This window comes from Microplitis demolitor, chromosome 3 (genome assembly GCF_026212275.2).
Source record: "Microplitis demolitor isolate Queensland-Clemson2020A chromosome 3, iyMicDemo2.1a, whole genome shotgun sequence".
In the NCBI taxonomy this organism is placed as follows: domain Eukaryota; kingdom Metazoa; phylum Arthropoda; class Insecta; order Hymenoptera; family Braconidae; genus Microplitis; species Microplitis demolitor.
In genome coordinates, this window is record NC_068547.1 from 1,765,743 (window position 1) to 1,787,501 (window position 21,759).

General features: G+C 33.4%; 4 protein-coding genes across 12 annotated transcripts; 1 reads left to right on the forward strand and 3 right to left on the reverse strand.

The window, feature by feature from the left end:
• Positions 1-428: 428 nt before the first annotated feature.
• LOC103568934 (uncharacterized) lies at positions 429-2,779 on the reverse strand. The gene is made up of 5 exons (XM_008545980.3): positions 2,641-2,779; positions 2,271-2,528; positions 1,289-2,185; positions 925-1,191; positions 429-849 (listed from the first exon to the last, which is right to left on the reverse strand). The coding sequence occupies exons 3-5, from the start codon at positions 1,334-1,336 to the stop codon at positions 826-828; spliced, it is 339 nt and encodes a 112-aa protein (XP_008544202.2). The 5' UTR covers positions 1,337-2,185; positions 2,271-2,528; positions 2,641-2,779; the 3' UTR covers positions 429-825.
• A 183-nt stretch (positions 2,780-2,962) lies between these two features.
• Positions 2,963-11,813, forward strand: LOC103568932 (WD repeat-containing protein 81). Of its 9 annotated transcripts, none has more exons than XM_008545972.3 (10): positions 2,963-3,029; positions 4,344-4,987; positions 5,135-5,294; positions 5,564-5,825; positions 5,910-6,072; positions 6,307-6,711; positions 6,789-6,989; positions 7,065-7,210; positions 7,355-7,539; positions 7,668-11,813. In XM_008545972.3, the coding sequence occupies exons 2-10, from the start codon at positions 4,772-4,774 to the stop codon at positions 11,756-11,758; spliced, it is 5,829 nt and encodes a 1,942-aa protein (XP_008544194.1). In that variant the 5' UTR covers positions 2,963-3,029; positions 4,344-4,771; the 3' UTR covers positions 11,759-11,813. The 9 variants fall into 9 exon arrangements, with proteins under 9 accessions (XP_008544194.1, XP_008544193.1, XP_053593211.1 ...); XM_008545971.3 differs by having other exon boundaries at positions 3,020-3,125; XM_053737236.1 differs by lacking the exon at positions 2,963-3,029 and adding an exon at positions 3,035-3,125 and having other exon boundaries at positions 4,656-4,987.
• LOC103568931 (RAD50-interacting protein 1) lies at positions 11,791-14,953 on the reverse strand. The gene is made up of 11 exons (XM_008545969.2): positions 14,739-14,953; positions 14,430-14,668; positions 14,188-14,361; positions 13,981-14,115; positions 13,635-13,896; positions 13,348-13,573; positions 13,098-13,263; positions 12,862-13,027; positions 12,581-12,801; positions 12,218-12,517; positions 11,791-12,033 (listed from the first exon to the last, which is right to left on the reverse strand). The coding sequence occupies exons 1-11, from the start codon at positions 14,862-14,864 to the stop codon at positions 11,850-11,852; spliced, it is 2,199 nt and encodes a 732-aa protein (XP_008544191.1). The 5' UTR covers positions 14,865-14,953; the 3' UTR covers positions 11,791-11,849.
• Positions 14,954-16,943: 1,990 nt separating this feature from the next.
• On the reverse strand, positions 16,944-18,042 carry LOC103568948 (forkhead box protein J1-B-like). The gene is made up of 3 exons (XM_008545993.2): positions 17,790-18,042; positions 17,479-17,657; positions 16,944-17,417 (listed from the first exon to the last, which is right to left on the reverse strand). The coding sequence occupies exons 1-3, from the start codon at positions 18,040-18,042 to the stop codon at positions 16,944-16,946; spliced, it is 906 nt and encodes a 301-aa protein (XP_008544215.2).
• Between the last annotated feature and the right edge of the window lie 3,717 nt (positions 18,043-21,759).

Consider the following 21,759-nt stretch of genomic DNA (forward strand, 5'->3'; position numbering starts at 1 on the left):
AATCCTAGACAAATCCTAGAGAAAACCTAGACAAATCCTAGACAAATCCTAGAGAAAACTTAGAAAAATTCATCCCTCCGAAAATCCTAGAGAAATCCTAGACAAATCCTAGAGAAAACTTAGAGAAATCCTAGACAAATCCTAGACAAATCCTGGAGAAAACCTAGACAAATCCTAGACAAATCCTAGAGAAAACTTAGAAAAATTCATCTCTGAGAAAATCCTAGACAAATCCTAGAGAAAACTTAGAAAAATTCATCTCTGAGAAAATCCTAGACAAATCCTAGAGAAAACATGACTCGTTTATTAATAAATTGTCGTTCACTTTTAATAATCTTGGGCCGTTACTGAAATCACCGAATATTAGTTTATGTCCACATGAACTTTCAGCGATTTTATTTAGAAAAAACTATTAATAAAATTTAAGATAGGTTTTTTTTATAGTTTATTTCTTAGAAAATAATTATTTTTAATAAGATATATAATTTTATACAAAACATTCTAGTATTGATATTTAATTATTAAAAATGTGAATTTAAAAAAAAATGTAAACCACAGTTACTTTAAACTTCACGTGATAATTTTTATCTAGATGAGGTGTTAATACTAATGATAGTTAATGACTTTGTTATTGAAAAAAAAAAGAAAAAACAATGTCTTTGTGGAAGATGGCATCATAAGTTTCAATTTTGGCTATTTCTCGAAATTTATTTTTCTTATAATAGAAAAATGTAGAAAAACTCTTGCTAAACATGACAGAAATTCGACCTTTCTGCGTAATTGTGGTAAATAATCGTTTCCAAGACATTCAAAAGTTGAAACCGTTCAATTCATCACTGAACATTTTTCCTGTAAAAATAAATCACATAAATAATCAAATTGGATTTAAAATTACGAAAACTTGTCTTAATATAAACATCCTACTTTTCTACTTTCTCTTATCGCTTTGATATGCGACGGAACCCATTGGGATAAATTTATAGCTTCTAATCTTTCAGCATATTGTTTTTCTAAATCTGCTCGAAGTTTCACCGTATTATCATCATTGTCCTCCAGTTTACAGTCCGCTAACTTTGATAATAAACTGACCAAGTACGCAGCATCTTGGATCCCCACAACGGGAATTTCGTGTCCAGATTTATCATAAGCTGTTGGATATCGATGTGACTCAGATATAGGCTGACAATTTACCTAAATTTTGAATGTTTAGTAAATATACTGATATATATTAACAACTTTATAAATACATTAATAACTTACATTTAATTTATTTAAATATAATTCTTACCGAGACGATGCAAGTAACAAGAATGCAGTAAACTGTGAGACGAATCATGATGGATACTATAATTACAGAGTACAAGCGTACAAAATGATGTCAAAACTTAAATTTAACTATATTTTTGACGATGACAGTATTGCTCTTAAAATTAAACGTTTCTTTAGATTCGATAAAAAATAAACTGCGCGTTAAAAAAATATAAATCACAAAACCTTCGAGTGTAATTAAAAGTGATAATTTTTATGTCGCTGACGTGTGAATTCACTAATGATAGTTAATAACTTTGTTATTGACTAAAAATAACAGAATTCCTTTGTTGGAGGGACCTTACATGAAATTCTTTGGTTGTTTGATAAAATTTATGAGCATATGTATTACATTGCTACATTCTTTTTTATTACAGAGACAATGTCGTAAGCTAACAGCTTACAGAATTTTTTATTTCCATTTTTATGAGAATTGAGATATATTTGCGAACTTGAGTTCTGAGTTCCGCTACATTTGACAGCTGACAAAAACTTGATGCATATTTTTACTTTATAACAAACAAAAAGCAACTTCCGTTTCGCAAAACAGAAATTCACCTCGAAAACTATTAATTTTTCAGTATAATCGAAATTAGGACTTTGGTATAAAAAAATAAAAAGAGAAGAGTCAAAATAATGAAATAAAAAAAAACCTCGGAATGTTTTTATTTAATCTGATTCATTTTTGAAACATTAATTATGGTAACCCATAATATTTTACACAAATTTATCAATTAATATTCGGTTAAAAAATAAGACAAGTCATTTCCAAATGCATTCATAAATCGAAACCGTGTAATTAATCGCTTAATAAGCTTTTTATATGCGACTAATTTGAATCATGGCCACAATCTTAGACTGATTTTGAACATCTTTTCTGTTGAATGTAAAATAAATCACATATAAGCAATCAATTGATGGATCAATAATTAAAAAAATTTAACTGTGTATCAACATCTTACCTTTCTAGATTCTCTTATTGTTTTAAGATGTTCCGGAATCCAACTATCGAGATTGCGAGCTCTTAATGTGTCTGCATATAATTCTTCTAATTCCATACGGGCTTGTACTGATTGTAGATCATTTTGTTCCAATTCACAGCTTACTAATTTGTGCAATAAAATTTCCAAGAACTTACCATCATATTTTTCCAACAAGGGCACTTCTTCACGTTCTATAAATTGAGATGGATGTGACACAGATAAAGGCTGACAATTTACCTAAATTTTAAATATTTTATTGTTAGAAGATTATTTTTATTTAATACCTCTACAAACATGAGCAATCATAAAAAATAATTTCCAATATAAATAATAGAAATTTAATTCTTACCGAGACAACGTAGGTGATGAGAATGCAGTAAACTGTTAGACGAATCATGATGAATTATTATAATTTCAATAATTGAATTACAATTGCAAAGTACCAGCTTACAGAGCAGAGTCCAAACTTAAAGTGGCTTCAAAATAATTCGGCTTTTATACTAAACTAGAAGACATGTTTTGCGCGTGATTGCATACGTGTCATTTTTCAATTATTATTCTGTCTATTTTTTAAATTTTTAGCCAATCAGGTTCGAACAAGAGGCTTCACATATATGAGGAACATATCGAACTACTGATAATAAATTAATCATTAAAAGAGTATATATTTTTTATTAATTAAAATTTAAAAAAAACAGCGTTAATGATGAGTCATAACTCAGCTTTAATAAAATAAAAGTTATTGAAGACTCAGTGATGTTATAATATATATGTTTTATATACATTTGTTTAAACCGGGTTTATTTTTATTTCTTATTTAAATTATTATTGCCGGTATATCTATATATTATTAATCTATATTAGGGTGTTTCAAAATAAACAACAAATTTTTTTTTTTTTATGGTGTCTAAAAATTAAAAGTATAACTAAAAATAAAAATTTTGATACCAATCCGGACTCTTAATAGTGATATTAAGGGTTGCCTCAATCCATTTTTCTATTTTCCATTCAAATAACACGGGAAAAAAAATTTTTTTTTTTTTAGAATTTTCTAGCTTACAAACCAAACGACAGATTTTTATGCCCAGTATATAATTTCGTAGGAAATTGAACGCTCTACAAAAAAAGTCTCTTATCATTTTTTGATAAATCCCACTGTTCGAAAGTTATTTAAGTTCCAAGTCAAATTCATAGTAAATTTTGAGATTTTTTTACTTTTCCGACGAAACTATCAGTCTTATCGATAAATGTCATCGGAATTTTTTGTAGATAATTTTATTCTTCACAAATTATAATAAATAAAGTTTTTCGAAATTCTGCATTGCTCACAAGTTATTTGCATTTCAATGTCAAGCTCTTAAAATCAATCAGGAATCTATTTTTTTAAGAGCTTGACATTGAAATGCAAATAACTTGTGAGCAATGCAGAATTTCGAAAAACTTTATTCATTATAATTTGTGAGGAATAAAATTATCTACAAAAAATTCCATTGACATTTATCGATAAGACTGATAGTTTCGTCGGAAAAGTAAAAAAATCTCAAAATTTACTATGAATTTGACTTGAAACTTAAATAACTTTCGAACAGTGGGATTTATCAAAAAATGATAAGAGACTTTTTTTGTAGAGCGTTCAATTTCCTACGAAATTATATACTGGGCATAAAAATCTGTCGTTTGGTTTGTAAGCTAGAAAATTCTAAAAAAAAAAAAATTTTTTTTCCCGTGTTATTTAAATGGAAAATAGAAAAATGGATTGAGGCAACCCTTAATATCACTATTAAGAGTCCGGATTGGTATCAAAATTTTTATTTTTAGTTATACTTTTAATTTTTAGACACCATAAAAAAAAAAAATTTGTTGTTTATTTTGAAACACCCTAATCTATATATTATTAATCTATATATCCATATTAATTTAAACTCAAAAAAACAACCCGGTTTAAAAAACTGACCCTCAAGTTATCTCTGTGTTACGTTTGGGAATATTCAAAATATAGTTGCGCTCTTTGATCAGTCGGTAATAAAAGTTTCTTTAAAAAATAAACTCTAGGTACCATCTGTTATAAAGCGCACAAATGATTGGCAAAGTATCTGACATCTGATGTTCAAATTTACAATTTTAAATAATTCAAGAATCTCAACTACTGAAATTTGACAATCTCAGGCCGACTCCGCTAAACAAATTAATTTATACGTTCCAGTAAAAATAAACACAACTTCTACTGTACATACATTAGTTTTAAGGAATAACAACAAACAATTTTCTATTCATTAACAAAATTTAAAACGATAAATTACAAAATTATTTAGTTTTTTGTAAGTAAAAGGAAAATTTTAAATTTCACTTTTTTTAAATTTTCAGTTGTCAGAAAAATTAATTTGAACTCTCGTTTACTGTACCAGTGCAACAAAGATTCTGTGAGATATAAAATAGCTGACATTTACTCGTAAAAATAAATATATAAAAATCACAAAAAAATGGATATTTTAAATTCCGAATTTGATTTACCAATTAAATACATGCAATCAGTCGATGGAAGAATATGTGCGACAGTAAACAGAAATTGGCTGAAAAATTTAAAAAATGTTGGTAAAATAATTTTCATAACACACGACCGTCTGTCTGCTGATGAAATTGCAGCACAACCTTCTCTCGAAGAACTAGGATCTAATTGGACACGTATTTATATCAAAGTAATTGTCATATTATTTATTAAATCATAATTTCACTAGCAATTTTTATATGAATGAATGTACTAGACATTTGTCTGTCTGCTACATTACTCTCATATTTTTATTCACATATTAGATATTATATATATGTTTTATTTATCAATACAGGTTTATGAAAAACAATTTAGTAATGCTATACCATTACCACGAGATAAACATTCCACGAATATAAAAATCCAATCAGATCTTACATTTTCACAACTATTACGTTACGTCTCCGAAACAAATTATCGTAATTTATGGAAAGAGTCATACAAAAAATACTACAGTACGTATTTTTAATTTATCTCACCTATAATAAACTTAAAAAATAGTTTACTGCAAGCTTGCACATAAAAATTACCATCGTAACATAAAAAAAATAAAATTTGAATTTAAATTTTAACTCCCGCGAAATTCAAAAAAATTATTCATTTCTAGTCAAGTATTTTGATAAATTTGATTTTTATTTACAATAAAAAAAAGGATATTCGCAAATTCTGTAGGTGTTACAACTAAATGAATAATTTTGTCATCAGTAATTATTTTAATTCAAAGGTATATGGAATTTACACGAATCTAAAGAACAAACATTACTAACACCAAGCAGTAATGACGTCGCAGTAATGCATGAAGTGTTGTCAAGACTTTACGGTTGTCCACTGATCCATGTTAAAAATAACCAAGTAATTTCAGTAACACCTGGTGTAAATAATAATTATAATTTGCATTGCAATCTTTTACCCGTAATGTTTGCCGTTGAAACGACGTCAGCTTTCATGATATTTCATGAACAAACAGCTAAATTTTCCCTCCATGAGTAAACTTATTGTCTTAAATAATTTATCAATAACTTCACGAATAAAAAAAAAATAATTACATGTTTATATGATAACTATTGCAGGTGTGTGATGTACAGTCCTGCCACTTTGTCGACCAGTTACAATAAACCATTATTTTTAGTCTATCAATTATTACATTTGTCGAGATACCTTCACGATTCGGGACTAGCCCTCGGTGAAATAACTCTCAGTGATATTTTATTAATGGATAATTATACAATACAGGTACTTAGTCATGTAATTAAATTATTTTTCACCATATCTGCACTGAAAGTTTAAATTCCTGTCCAATTTATAGAGAAGAGAATCGTTTTTTTCTTTTATAAGAAAATAAACAGTAAAAAATCAGCTCACAAAATCAGTCAGAGACAAAAATTTAAACTTTCAGGTACAGATCTGGTAGGATGTCCCAGTTCTAGGAGTGTAATATACTAATAATATTAAAAACTTAAATTTCAGGTACTGCCTAAATTGGATGACAATATTTATTTGAAACCGGACGTCCAAACTCGTGCCCTTATAGAAGAAAATAAACCAATAAATTATACTGCTATTAAACTATCATCCAATTCGCTGAAAATGGACGGAACGAAAGCTCCCCCGAGCTTTGGATTAAATGAAAACATTGAGAGTCTCTGCGAGATGTGGATCTACGGTCAGATCAGCAACTACGACTACTTAACAGCGCTAAATAATTTAGCTGGGCGCAGATTCGGTGATCCAAGTTGTCATCACGTGATGCCCTGGGTGACGGACTTCAGTTCGCGGTCAGGAAAAAATTGGCGGGATCTTACCAAGTCCAAGTTTCGTTTGAACAAAGGCGACAGGCAGCTTGATTTGACATTTGATTCACAGACTACTGAAGTAAGCTAAATATTAGTTTTAAAAAATAATAATAATAATGATGATAAGTCTTAACATAATTTATATATGTATCTCAGGTAGGCCATCACGTGTCTGATGTTCTATCAGAAATAACTTACTATGTATATTTATCACGAAGATACACGCGATCAGTACTTTGTAAACATGTGAGATCACATTGGGTTCCATGGGAATATCCGGCGTCTATTCAACGGCTGCAGGAATGGAGTCCCGACGAGTGCATTCCACAATTTTTTACGGACCCAAATGTTTTCAAAGTATTTATTTATTTAAATAATAATTGTATCGCTGATAAAAGAGTTAAATAATTAATAAATTTCTGCTTATCGCAGTCAATCCATGAAGATTTACCTGACCTGGAACTGCCGAGCTGGGCGCGTTCACCCGAGGACTTTATAGAGAAACATCGCGAGGCCCTGGAGAGCTTCTACGTATCGGAGAGACTGCACCACTGGATAGACTTAACATTTGGCTACAAGTACGACAGCGCTCTTTTACCATATGGCTATGGTTAGGGATTGCCTTGGAGAAAATCCAGACCAACAAGTACCTTTCTATAGCACTGCAAAGTTCATATAAAATTGGTATTTCTAAACGTTTTTTTATTTTCATATTCATGCAGATTGTCAGGATTGCCAGCAATTAAGTCTAAAAATGTGTGCCTACAACTCGTCGACAATCATACTAATTTAACCAATTCCGGAGTGGTTCAACTATTTACTCATCCTCATCCTCAGAAAATAGTACCGTCGCCCTACTGGAGTAAAACCGCGCCACGGTTACGAAATTTAACGCCAAAGAAATCAAGTAAATTATTTTATTAAATAAATAAAAATCGGTAGTGAATTCCCAGTGACTACGGATTTTATTTAAATCCGCACTCACATAAATATAAGCATAAATATAAATAATTAATTACTGTGTAAATTTAACAGAGACTGAAAAATCAGCAGACAAAGTAAGCGATGACGAAGGGCATAGTTCTGGATTTGAAGAAGTTGAATCTCCTGTAACGACATTAAACGTCACAAGATCATCCCCCCTGGCACTGAGCCGCTTATTGAGTCGTTCGCGAGGTTCCCTGCTAGCTGCTGACGAAAACTCGCGATCAGAAAAGTCAACCAGCCAGACAATCCAACTTCCCAAAGACTACAATCCGGTGGCTGCGCTCAATCAAGTCGAGTCAGTGCACTCGTTTATCAGCAAAGTGTCTCACAGAATTTATCAACCGGAAATGAGTAACCAAACTGGACTTGCGAGTTATAGACAAATAGTCGCCTGTGCTCGCATCAAGGAGCAGCAGATCATCGGCTGTTTAATTGTTGAAATATTTATGCCGAACAAATTCCGCGCGACCTGGAACACCAGCAGGATATCATTTTCTCGTAGACTTGAAACGTGTGTCAATGTATTGAATAAGTTTCCGGATTTGTTGCCAAAGTGCGTGAGGAACGCGGTCTGTCTTTTACTTCAAGTCAACATAATTCCCAAAAGCTACGGTATTAATAGCGAGTGCGACCTAACAGGAGACATTAATAACTTCCGGTATCCGACAGTAACGCACATGGGATTGCCACCACCTTCAGCTCACCAATTTCTCCAGCCGATTTTATCCAGCAGTCTTTTGCCTTCACGATACTTTCAGCAGCTGTTCCACGTTGTGCAGATGCTCCAAGAGTACAACAACCTGGTGCGGGAACTGAACTCCGTTATTCGTGAAGACGACGCGGAGGCTTCAAATACTCGGGTGCAATTTTTGTGCAAAATAAACGAGTGCAAAGTAAAAGCACTCGCTAGAGAACTAGAGCGGCTTTTATTATCGTACACGGGAAATTTGAATGATTTTAATTCGATTCTTAGATTAATTGTTCCTCATATTAAACAGATAATGGACGAACCCTACAGCGCAGTGTTAGCTGCTTGGTATTTATTCGACCCGATAGGAAAAGCACTTGGACCAAAAGACACTGCCGAAACATTCCTTGCGCCGATAGTTAAATTGTATGAAAATGGTTCGATTATTGACAGTAACATTTACGCTGATTATTTACCTGTTGCGACTCTCGCTAAATTCCGCATCATGAAACTTTATCACCGGAGTTTTCTTCTAAAACTGATGGTCCGTTTGGGCCTACGACGATTCCTAGAAAATTTTATTACGCCGCTGGTAGAAGCTGTCGGTTGTTATCGAGACCACCCCCAGACTTCGAGTATCAATCAGCAGCGAGCGGGAAATCTCAAGAGCTGTGACCTGAGTGACAATTCTGGCGAGGGTGAAGTGATTCTGTCACCACTGGACGAGGATTCTTCGGTGGACTCTGAGCAAAATTTGAACTCCGTCACGCTGGCCTGTGATCCCGAAAGCTCACGCGAGACACCGACGATAGAAAATGAAGTTGAAGAAGTTTTCACCATGGAAACGGAGGAAATTTTATCACCGTCAGACAATAAAGTCCTGCGGGATCCCCACATGGTGCTGAATTTAAATATCATCGACGACTTAGTCGACGAGGGAGTCCGCAATTCACCTCCGGGTACAATCAAGTCGCCGACGATACCGATACCCACTACGACTGACCGAGGAATTAAATTGGTAGCAGACTTTAATACAATCGGCTGTCATGTCGGAAGTAAAACATCCAGCGAAGATTTGCCACTCTCTAGTTCTTACACAGGAAACATTCAAACGTCAACTGCTGGAGAAACTAGCGCTTATGATTCAGACAAAGCAAAGACTGCATTTAAAATAGATATTGGAGCAACTTGTGATGACGAACTGGACGAGTCTAAGGATAAAAATTTCGAGTCCGAGGCTTTGACTCCTCGGGAGTGCAAAGTATCGGAAATTAGCACTGAGTCTGTTATCTGGCTGTCGCATCGACTGGGTCCAGTTCTTACGGCTCGTTATCTATCGCGAAATCTTCTGCGCATGCTGACACTCTGCTACGCGGGAAGCAATAATTTAGTAGCAATAGACGAAGATCTGTATTCTGAAGAATTGCACTGGAGAAAAGTCCAGTTGGTTGGGGATATCAATGCAATGAAAGTATTAGAATCTTTGACAGCAATAGCAAGTCTGTATGGGGAACAAATGATCATCTTGCAATATTTGAGTCACATGGCTGAATTGCTGACGCTGTGCAAACGTAAATTAACTCCTAATTTAGAAGGCGGACTGGTTTCATGTCTAGCACTGCTCTCTTTCGTGACGCCCTGCCTAGGAGATGCTTCGCTGATGGACGCACTGCACGAGACGATAGTAAAATCCATTTTACATCCAACTGTCCGAATTCTCTCGACCACCAGATACTCATTTCCCAGCGGCGTAAATGCGCGCACTGCACTGGCCAATAAATGTCTCGAAGTATTGTCGAGCCTCAGCATCCGCCTAGGCAGCGCTACCACGAAGACTCACCTTTCTGTACCAATTCAACGATTTTTTTTGGCATTCGACAAAGTTTTTAATGCTAAGGGCCAATCGCAAGATGAAGAAATTCCTAAAAAACGTGATAAATTTGAGGGTAAAAAAATAAATGACAGAAATGAATTTTTAAAAGATTCAACGCATGATTGGACTCTAGTTGATTCATCTTCAATGGGAATCCAGGCCGCTGCAGCTGACATAGCTGTCTCATACTCACCTCCAATATTAGATCACGACGAAACGAATCCCCAGAGAAATCAAGCATTTGAAGAACTCAAATCGGTATTTACATTAGAGTTTGCTCACAAAGCATATTTACTTTTCTACCGTCACTTGGACGAAGGTATGATGGAAGATTTGTTAAAAAATCATCAATTGATACGGGAGCTCTGTGAACAATACGAGCAAAATCTGCCTACATGTGACATTGGGTCAAGTAAATCTGACCCGACATATCTGCAGACCGCTGAAACTCCGTCTGAGAGCGACGTTATCGTCAAAGGAATCGGCAGCTTCGGTAATATTTCAGTAGTTGGCAATAGAATAGAAGTAGGCGATACTCTGGACAATTTAAACCCGTCAAATCGCGACGGGCCTGTCTCACACGGCCGTCAACTGCGTGGCAACTGGTTAGCATACTGGGAACACGAAATCGGTCGCCCTGACAAAGACTTGAGTTTTAATATTAAGCAAATAAAACTCCAAAGCTTCAGCGGACACACCAATAGCGTAAGATGTTTGCACGTGTTGGACAACGAGAACAGTTTTATGAGCGGCGCTCGCGACAAAACAGTAAAACTCTGGAGTATCCGGAGCCAAGGTGACGGAACTGGAGTCTCTCCATGCCAGTACACCTACACAGGGCACAAAAAATCAATTTTAGCTTTGACATTCTTAGAATCTCTACGATACGCAGTTACTTGTGACGGCGCAGTCCACTGCTGGGATCCATTTATGGGCTCATTACTCGGCTGTCCCGAGAGTTCACGCGCAGCTCCCGTTAATGCTCTGGCAGCAAATAATACACCTTCGACATCACTATTAGCAGCGACTACTGACGTGACACTTCACGTCATAGACTGCCGTACTTTCTCGTACGTAAACGAGTTAAAAGTAGCCATCAATCCCGCGGGATTGATCAGGTGCATCGCTGTGGCACCAAGTGGACACTGGGTAGCACTCGGTCAAGCCTCAGGAGTTCTTACTATCCTTGACATCAGGACCGGTCTGATAATCGCCTCATGGAAAGGCCATGAGTGTGAAATCCTACAACTGGAAGCAGTTAACGAGACCACTATCGTCAGTTCGTCACTGGACCAAACGATTGCCGTGTGGAGTGCCGTCGACGGTAAATTAAAATTCCATTTAAAAGGCGCCACTGAACCTGTTCACTGCATGGCGCTGTACGAACAGCAACTGATTTCCGGTACAACCGCGAACCGAATCGGCGTCCACGCGGCAGTTGACAACACCGCGGTATTTTCATCTTCAAAACTAAAATCCGACGCTTTCAAAGGCGTACTCACTGCTATGACCGTACTACCGCTAAATAGACTTCTGCTACTGGGATCTGACAACGGCGGTATCACTCTACTCTGTTAATTTATTTACCTGCTAAAAATGTGTAATATTTTATTTATTATTTTTTTTTTTTTTAAATTATACTAATAAATTATTAATTTTAAAAATATATTTATTGCATTGCGATGTCAGTTCTGGCTTTTAAAACCATAAGAGCTAAAGAAGGTGACAGTGTAAAGACACCCACGTCTGCTAGTACTTCTTTAGCTGCTTCTTCATTGTCACCTTCCAGTACTTCCATCAACAACATGACAGATCCTAAGAGCATGTTTAATAACAAACATGACTCGCGCAATCTGAAATATAATTTAATAATAATTTATCTGACTAAAGCCATTCTCAGGCAGTGTCTCCTACTTTTTAAGTCATAGAAATAAATTACTTACAGTTGTTATCAATTAGAAGTTAAACAAAATTTGAAAATTCTAATCTAAAAATTTTAAAAAAGTAAAAGACACTCTGAAAATTTCCTTTACTTACAAAGGAAAAAATGATTCTGGTTTATTTGTGTAGAGACCAAACAACGGAAATAAATTGCGCGTTATGTCATGCTTCAGTTGAACAGAACCACCAGCATTGAATCGGTTCTCCAAGACAACTCCTTCAAAGAGATACTGGTCCAGCTGAGAAGCGACGTTCCTCCATGCTTGATTGAAAAGCTGTAGAGACAAAACTTGATTCATAAGATGAAGTCTCGAAGCCAGTTCTTCAAACATTAAACAGCCACTTGGTGTCACTGACAATGACGCCACCTCCTTGTCATTTTGCATCGTGAACCATCTAAATAAAATTTCCATTTTCATTAACTGTCGACCGCTAATTTAAGACAACTTGCAAGCTCACTTATCAGTTCTGTAAGGTCTGCTACGCGCTTTCACTTCCAGTGCAACAGAATCACTTATTTCTTCTAGCAATTCTTTCTCTAGTCTCTTCAACAATGCAACAGCCTCATCAAACACGGTCCCACTTTCCTCCGCAGATTCTTCATGGAAATCCAGGCCCAAGTCTGTCGCCAGATCAGCAGCTTCGCATTGTTTTTTGAAGTAGTGGAGTTGCAGAAAGTGCTAGATAAATTTATATAAATCAAGTACTTGCCGGTCATAAAATTATTTAAAAATACTTACGACGGTGACTCCCCACTCCATCAAGACATTCACTACATAATTTACCGAATTAAGTACTCGGGGGATTAACGAATAAAGAGGATCTTCACAATCCTGATGGAGTAGTTGTAGTAAACGAACTCTCCAGTCATCAATTAGTTCTAATTGCAGCTCCAAAAATTGTAATCTATCATTTGTCGTAAATATTTATTAATTTAGACATTGCGGGCAAGAAAAAAATGAATTTATCAATTTACCTGTGACCCGGCTGAGGTAAATGACTGTATCTTTCATTCATAGCTGTCAGCAAAGTTAAAAATGCCTCAGCACACTCAGTGACTTTCATGTTGTCGACATTAGCAACAGCAATACGTTCCCATGCCGCTGGTGCACTTAGAATCGCGTCCATTTTTTCAGTTGCATCTAGTCGAGTATTAAAATTGTATATTTATTATTAATTATTGTCTTTTATTTAATTAATTAATTAATTAATCTATCGAAGCCTACATTTCTTTTCCATATTAATCCACTTGACGAAAATTTGTGCTTGAGTCAAAACAGAAACAGTCGCCGGTTGATTTGCTGGGTAGAGAAGATTTTCTCTCAATTCTCGTTCAAATGCAAGAGCTTCATCAACTAAATGAGCAAAGAGCGCATCGTCATACTGCACAATCGGCAATTCTGAGTGAAGTTTTTCAACAGCCAACTGTACGAGTGCTCGCATGAACTCGACCTAAAATTATTTATTCATTTATTTATTTAATTGAACTCTTTTGAATTTATTTAAAGTCTACCTTAGCATTTATGTAACTGAAGTCACTGGAATTGAGTACAGGCTGGACATTTTTTTCAATCCAAGACTCGTGATCTCTAATCCACGAGAGTATTTGAGTAAAATACCACTCAGGTTTGTCACGACGATTTGTTTGTTTGTTGCCCGTAAAATGATAAACGAAACGTTGACGCAGTGGACGAACCAGTAAATTTATCGGCAAACTGACAGGTAAAAAATTTCCGAGAAGATTTGATTTAACTGATGATTTATCAGTTTCCTGTCTATTAAAAGAGCTGAGGAATTAAATAATTGACAGAAGACTTTTGATTAAAAGTTGTAATTAGAATTTTAGTAATAAAGGATACGGTAATTGTAATTGCAGTAAATATTCCGTAAGTGTTTTGAATTTAATTATTGCATCTGATGACGGTGATGCCAATGTAGAAATATTGTCGCCGCAAAAAGGCCATTTTAAACTTTTTAAAACATCCATATATTCTCTAAATAAATGAATAAATAATAATAATTACTATTATTATTACTGTTAATAAGTATTCAATGAAATATCTTACGCGGTAAATTTGTCTTTCAAATGATTATGCCAAAAGTGCAAAGTTTCGCGTACAAAATTAACAAGATTATGGCAATCTGATGATTCTAATTGACAACTTATTTCCAAAAGATTTGTAAATAAATTAATCATCGATTTATCATTACCAGAAGCCATTGCTGATTCAATGTCATTGCTAAAATTATAATAATAATTAATAATTGATTATAAATTATAAAAAAATTTATAATCAGAATAAATTACCTGATGCTGTCGATAGATTTAATTAATGACAAGTATGATAAACCTCTTTCAAGTTCTTCTAGACTATTGATTATTGTTTCAATGGACTTAGTTTTGATATCACGTTGCAGTGAATCTGTTATTGACTCTTGTAATTTTTGCGCCATGTCAATGGAATCTTCAATGTCTGTTTTTATTAATTCAACATTCGCAACTGCTGCTTTTATTTTGGATGGTGCCTCTGTTGATGCCATCGTCAGCTTTTTTTAAAATAAACAAGTCAAATTTGAAATCAATGAATTTAAATTAGCAATAATTATGACAACTTACTGATTCTTCAATCTGACGTTTCTCCAGCTGTAATTGTTCATGAAAGTGTACCATTTTATCTAAATTTTTCAAGTCCGTCCCCAGTAATTCATTGAATCTGTCAATCACTTGTTGCTTGATGTCCATTTTAGATAATTTTTTATTTATTTTATTTAAAAAATTAATTAATTATTTAAAATTGTGAGGAGGCTATGCCACATGCGATCTGTCAACACGTTAAATATAAACACAGCAATATTTTTACTTTTTCTTCTTCTGTCGACAATTACTTACCATCAGATACTGTGATAAAATTTTCTTACATAAATATCAAATATAGATGGCGGTCATTGTCAAAAATCAAATTTCTTTCATATTCTGCCGCCATTTTATTTTGATTTACGATTTTTCATTTTTCTTTTAATTTATTTTTCAAATATTTAAATTTGCCGCGTAAATAATGAGAATAATTAATAAATTATTGATAAAAATACAAATCGAGTATACTTTTTAGTCTAATTAATATAATTATTGACACAAATAAATTTTAATAGAATAATTCAATTTCAATTTTCAAATTTCGCGCCGTTGGCGCCACTGCGCGTTGCTGTATTCAACGTTAAATTTTTGCTAAAGTGGGGGTTCGAGAATCGCAAAATCGATTACTTTGTACCAGCGAGCGGTCCAATAGCAGCAGTCAGTATCATCAACAATGACAGTAGTAGTCCAGATTCTTCTTTACATTTAAATTGAAGCACAGTATCACAGTTAATTCGCGTAATTATCCATAAAATTTATTACTCATAATTGTTTAATTAAAATATGCAGCATTTGTAAAATTAAAATTGTGCAAAGTGTCTGTGGTGTTGAGTTGAGTGTTCAGTGCTAGTGTAGTGTTGCGAATTGCTGATGCTGATAACTTTCAAGTTCCTGAGCAAAATCATCTGGCATCGTCTGGTGGGAAATAGCAGTTAAGTGACGTTGTTAAGCTGCAATACACTTGGAGCAATTTAAACCTAATTTCCAAGTATATTAGGATACCCTTCTGCATATTATTTCTCCACCAAGGTTCGTTCAAACACTCAAGTGTTTTTTTTTTTAATTTTTAAATATTTTCCAATGATATTCTGCCGCCATTTTATTTTGACACGATTTTTAGTTTTCTCAAATTTTTAATAATTTATTTTTAAAATATTTAAATTTACCGCGCAGTAATAAGAATAATTAATGGGGATTTTAATTATAAAATAATTTTCTAATAAAAATTTATTAATTATATTTTATTATTTCATTTTATAATACAAGATAATGTGATTAAAATTACGAGAAATCATATCTTCCACTTTATATATCAACTTGTTTCCATTAGATGTCTAATTTCTAGACTGCCAAACGCTCAGCTGCCATCATGTTTACAGTCAGAGTATTCCATCTTTCGTTTTTAATCCACACAAAAATAATAAATAACTCATTAATAATAATTATGATTAAATAAATAAATAAATCTACTTGTTTATTGGACGGTTCAATTAAAGGCACTCTCTTATTATCAATAAATAAGAGCGTAATTAATTAATACACACTTTTAAATAATGTACCCACTGACGTTAATTAAATTCTAAAATAAACGTCATAGGGATTACAAACATAATAATAATTAACTAAAGATTTACAATTACAATAAAAATAAAAATAATTAATTGTCTGAAATAATAATTATTTTGACAATTTGATTGTTAATTTTTTGATCAAATCGCTCGAAAGCATTTCTATAAATAATCTAGACAAATTGCAAATATTTACAATTGCACATCAATAAATTAAATATATAAGAAATAAATATTTTACTACTATTTAATAGAATTTTATAATTTCAAGGCACATAATTTTTATTTTTGAGTTAACCCATTAAACAATTCATCTTTTCCAATACTCAAAAATTCTGAGCTGACGTTAATTTTTTGTTCTTCAAATATAAGGCAACTCGTAATCAAGTCTCAGTATCTCCTCAATCAAAATTTATTTCCTACAAAAATTATCCCGAAAAAAAAACGTCTCTCCATCCATTTATCCATCGGTTTTTATCATAAAGTTCTATATATATATTTATGAATGTATATAATATATATATATGTTTACAATTACATCTAAATGTTTGGATAAAAATTTGAATTTATTTAAAAAAATTATATTCGTCTCTACTATTAGTATGAATAAATAAAAAATCTAAAGTGAGTCGAGTAGAGAATCAAGAAGATCAAGTTGATTCTCATCCCAGCCTACAGTCGCAATTAGCAGCCCTGTCAGGTCATCTTCACTAAGACTAACTTGGTTTGATTCAGGCACTTCAGGTAAACAATCAGGTATCGGTGGCGATACGCTGCTTGGCGGAGTCTCGTAGAAGACCGTCGTTATTTTCGGGTCATTTAAATTCATCGTCGTTATTATTTCCGTGGTGATTTCCCCCGTCGCGGCCGACGCAACCTGCGGTAGAATCGGCGGTGTCGTCGGCACAGATGTGGATGATGAAGTCTTACTTGATCTGTTGTATCTGGAGGCCCCTGAACGTCTTCGGGTACGTTTCCCATCCTCAAGACACTCTAGATCTAGTTTCCAGAAGCCACCCTTGCCAGGCTCGTCTTTCGAACGCGGTAATTTTATAAAACACTTGTTCAATGACAAGTTGTGTCTTATGGAATTCTGTAAATATTTTTATTTTTTATTTGCACTGTAATTTCTTTTTATATTTTAAATACTTTACCTGCCAAGCGGGATCCGCATGACGATAATAAACAAAATTTTCACGTATCCATGCGTAAATACTTGATAAAGTTAATTTATTATTGTTAGCACGCATTGCGAGGCATATCAGTGTTGCGTATGAAAATGGGGGTTTAAGATCAGGATCTGTGTGATATTTTTCTGCATTATCAGCTAAATCTAAAAAAAAAAAATATTTTCTAGTTATCAGGAATTATTTTTTAAAATTTAAAAATTTTATACGAGGCCTATTTTTGAATTTCTCAAATATCGGGAACTAATGATTTAGTGTAAATAGAGATAGAATATTACCAAGTTCAGCTTTGACAAGCGGTGACATTTTTTTTGGTGGTCGTTTTACAACAGGCGGTGGAGATGGCGAACATGGTGGCGTAGGTAAACTTGATGCGCTGGTAATGTCAAGTGATTGAAGCCACGACAAACTTGTCAGCTCAGCTTCCACACCAAAGTCATCAGTCTCCATATCCCCCGGGTTACCGATAATGCTGGAAGACGGTCCATTATCCCTCGGGACTTGAATGACAATCGTGTCCCCCTTCATCATTTTAGTTTTCTCATAACCAGATTTAGTTTTGTTCCCACTATAAACCCCAACAAACAACAAAAAAAAAAAATTCAAATTCAAATTTTCAAATTATTTACACACATTAGATTTTAAAATATATAAAATTACAACGCAAAATGTTCTCACACTTAATTTTCCAGCGCGTAAATTTGAATTTAAAATAATATTTTTATTTTTAAAAATCAATTTTGTTTACTTACAATAAATTATATCAGAAATTTTAAATTAATTAATGGCCTGAGAAGTGGCTCCGTAGGATCCGAGTTTTGTACTGACAAGCAAGTAGTAAAAATGAACGATAGAACCGACAATACAACCCTACTGTATTTACTACTACTTACAAAGACTAATTATACATATGTACACATATATTTATATATTTATCTATATGGATAAAGGTAGCAGTCTCCTGATGGTCGGCACGCGTACCAGGTTTGTCGACAGGTGCTACTTCTTTCACAGGTGGAGCCTGCACCCGGCACCCAGCACACAACTGACCCTTCCATAAACCCCCTACACAACTGTTTACAATATTTGAATATATTATTAATATTTAAGTAAAAAAAAAAAATAGTTATAAAAAAAAAAAAACGAAATAGTAATAATAGAACGGCGGTCATTTGTAAAATGAGAAAGAGGTGGAATTACATTAATGCTCGCGTGATATATTACAGAATCGATCTTTCGCGATACGATGAGTCTCAACGATTTAAATTCCACTACGTCACACTAGGTCAATTCATAATATATTTATTAATACTTATTAAATAGCTTTCTAATTAATAAGTATAGTTGAGAGGTTCGAATATTAAATTAAAGTACAATAATAATTTTATCTTACGATTATTGAGATTCACATAAACGCTAATTCAAATAAGTAACAGGGTTGTAAATAATGCGCGCATTACTTTTTTTGATAATTTAATTTTAATACTTTTTTTACATTCAACTTCCATTCGATTCAAATTTAACTTTTTGATGGCGGAATTTTCCATCAGTCATTCAATTTAATTTTTCAATGAGAACGATTAGCATTGAAGAATAATTTAATAAATGTTAGTGTAATATTTTTATATCAGGAATTTTACAACCCTGATAAGTAGAATTTCAAATTAAAACGCATGTGTGCATGAAATATTTCTAACTAAATCTCATGCAGGTTTTACAGTGTCATGTAAATCATTATATTACCATTACAATAATTTATAACATGTATTTACACAAGATATACAACATATTTTAACATACTACGCTAATAATTGCAATATGTAAATTAATGTTAATGAATCGATGTTACTATATCTAGTAACGAAACGTCGTTCAAACTTTATGATATTAATAAGTGCCAATAAACTGAATGGTCGGATTTTTCATTCAAAAAAATTTTTATAAACCGATCAGAAAATATCAAACAATAATTTTATATATATATATATATATATATATATATATATATGGGAGAGAGAAAAAGGATTTTTGAGTGCAAACAATTTTTTGGAACAAGTAAAAATTATGTGTCCAGAAATTCTTTTTATATATATGGTTGAATGAATTTCAGTTATGATAATGGATAGAAAATTTGATCCAGGTGCATTTGAAACTACCGTTTGGAAAGAAAAACCGGAAGTCGCGGTCTGTCTTATGAGCACGTGTCTTGTTCTGTCAAACACGTGTCATAAAATTATTGTAATTTATAATTTTTTTTTAATGGAGAAAAAATAAATAGTCATTTTTTGATCGAGGGTTGATGGAATTGGAGCAATCTAGCGAGCCATCGATATCTCTGATATGAAGGATAATTAAAGAGACGCCGCCTATGATGTCCTGGAGAAGGGAAGCTCCGTCCACCGAAGCTCAGGACACGAATCACGTTTCAGGTATCACAGACTTTACGATCATTGGTCGGTGTTTGAGAGGATCGGACTTGATGATTTTTAGCCACGTCCATTGTCCATCTCATAAAATATACCATTTACTAATGTAATTTTTTAAAATATATTTATATTGAGCCGCATTATAATTTATTAGCATGAGTAAAATAATAATCACATATATTTTAAAATAATTACTTATTTTCTCCTATAATAATTTTTTACGCCTCGCGGCAAAAAAAATTATTTTAAAAATGATTTTATCATTTAATTTTTCATCAAAAAGACACTCAGGCAAATAATATATAAGAGAATATAAAAGCATTGAAATAATGATATAAAAAATGGCGAAAAATAAAAAGAATAAAAAGAAAATGAAAGAAAGGGGCGGAAAACGACGGCAGTCGTCCTTGTCCTCCCCATCAGAGCGTGGGCAAGTATCTGAAGGCGATCAATAATCTCCTGGGAACATCCGTCCCCTGCCTCTCTGGCCGTCGACCCCCTGGCTCAACTCTATCACGTCCATGATGGTGTGCGCTGGTTCAAACAGCAGCAGCAGTATCACTAACGACGGACCACCACCTGCCGTTCACCTTCACCGAATACCAACCACTATCATGCATGCGCTCATACTCACACACCACCACATTCTACTCACTACCACCATCCCAAATTTAAATATACATAAAAAAAAACCTCTCGACTATACATCCATTCCCTGTGCTGGGTTTTCCTGGTCACCCTCGACCCCTCAGGCCCCTCGACCGCCGCCAGGTTAAAGTCTACTACGTCAAGCGTCAGGTTGTGACTCACAAACCCCACGCGAGTATGTACAGTAAATCCCACACACACTTAAATTCACCCCTACAGCGTGTCAACCTGCTTCTCATTCTCATTGCCCACTCTAATATTTTTTATCATGCATTCTGTTAGCCCCCCAATAAACTACTAACAGGTGATCCTCTTATTTTTTATCATTAAATAAAAAAAATTTCTTTAAAAATTGATTATTCTCAAATTAGCAGAAGAAGAAACAGAAGTTAAGGCGACTAACAATTTTCAACTTTTTTTTGCACTTTAATTTAAAAAAAAAAAAATCTAAAAAAATGCACCTGTAGAAAATTTGAAAAACTATAGGTGCAATTTTTAAAATTTATCATTTTTATAAAAATTAAAAAATTATTAGACGTCGACTAATTTGAGTATCATAAAAATTCAAACTAACATTCTTTCCGCGGATTAGAATCAATGGATTTTTTAATTTCTTTCCGTCAAGAAATGAAATTTCGCTTGATGACTTATGAAATAATAAATGAATATTAGCCTTGAAAATAACAAGTTTAATGAATGCCTAAGACGGGCAGTAGTTATAAAGGGAAACAAAATTATTGGGTCATACGTAAAAGATGATGTGGACTTATTTAAGTGGTCAACCTCAATGAATAGATAACCACGACGAAAGTGGACATAGAATCGGTGCGTCTTGGCATATAAGCCAAGAAGGGGCTAGTTGTAATGCCAGGTAGATTAAATATTCAAAAGAATTGATTCTCTTTGCCGCAGCAGCACACCGTCACTGCAACATTACTCAGCCCACATACTAATTTTAAATTACTATATTTATTTATAAATATACGAAATTTTTTAACACTGACTCCTACATAAAAAAATTAACATCAATAATAATTTTTCCCACAAACAATTCGCTTTTACTTTCACAAATTTTCCCCTAATAAACTCATGGAAAATATATTTGTCTTACAATAAATATTTAAAAATTCAAAATCAACTTACCAAGTTTTTAAATATCTTTCAAAAATAAATA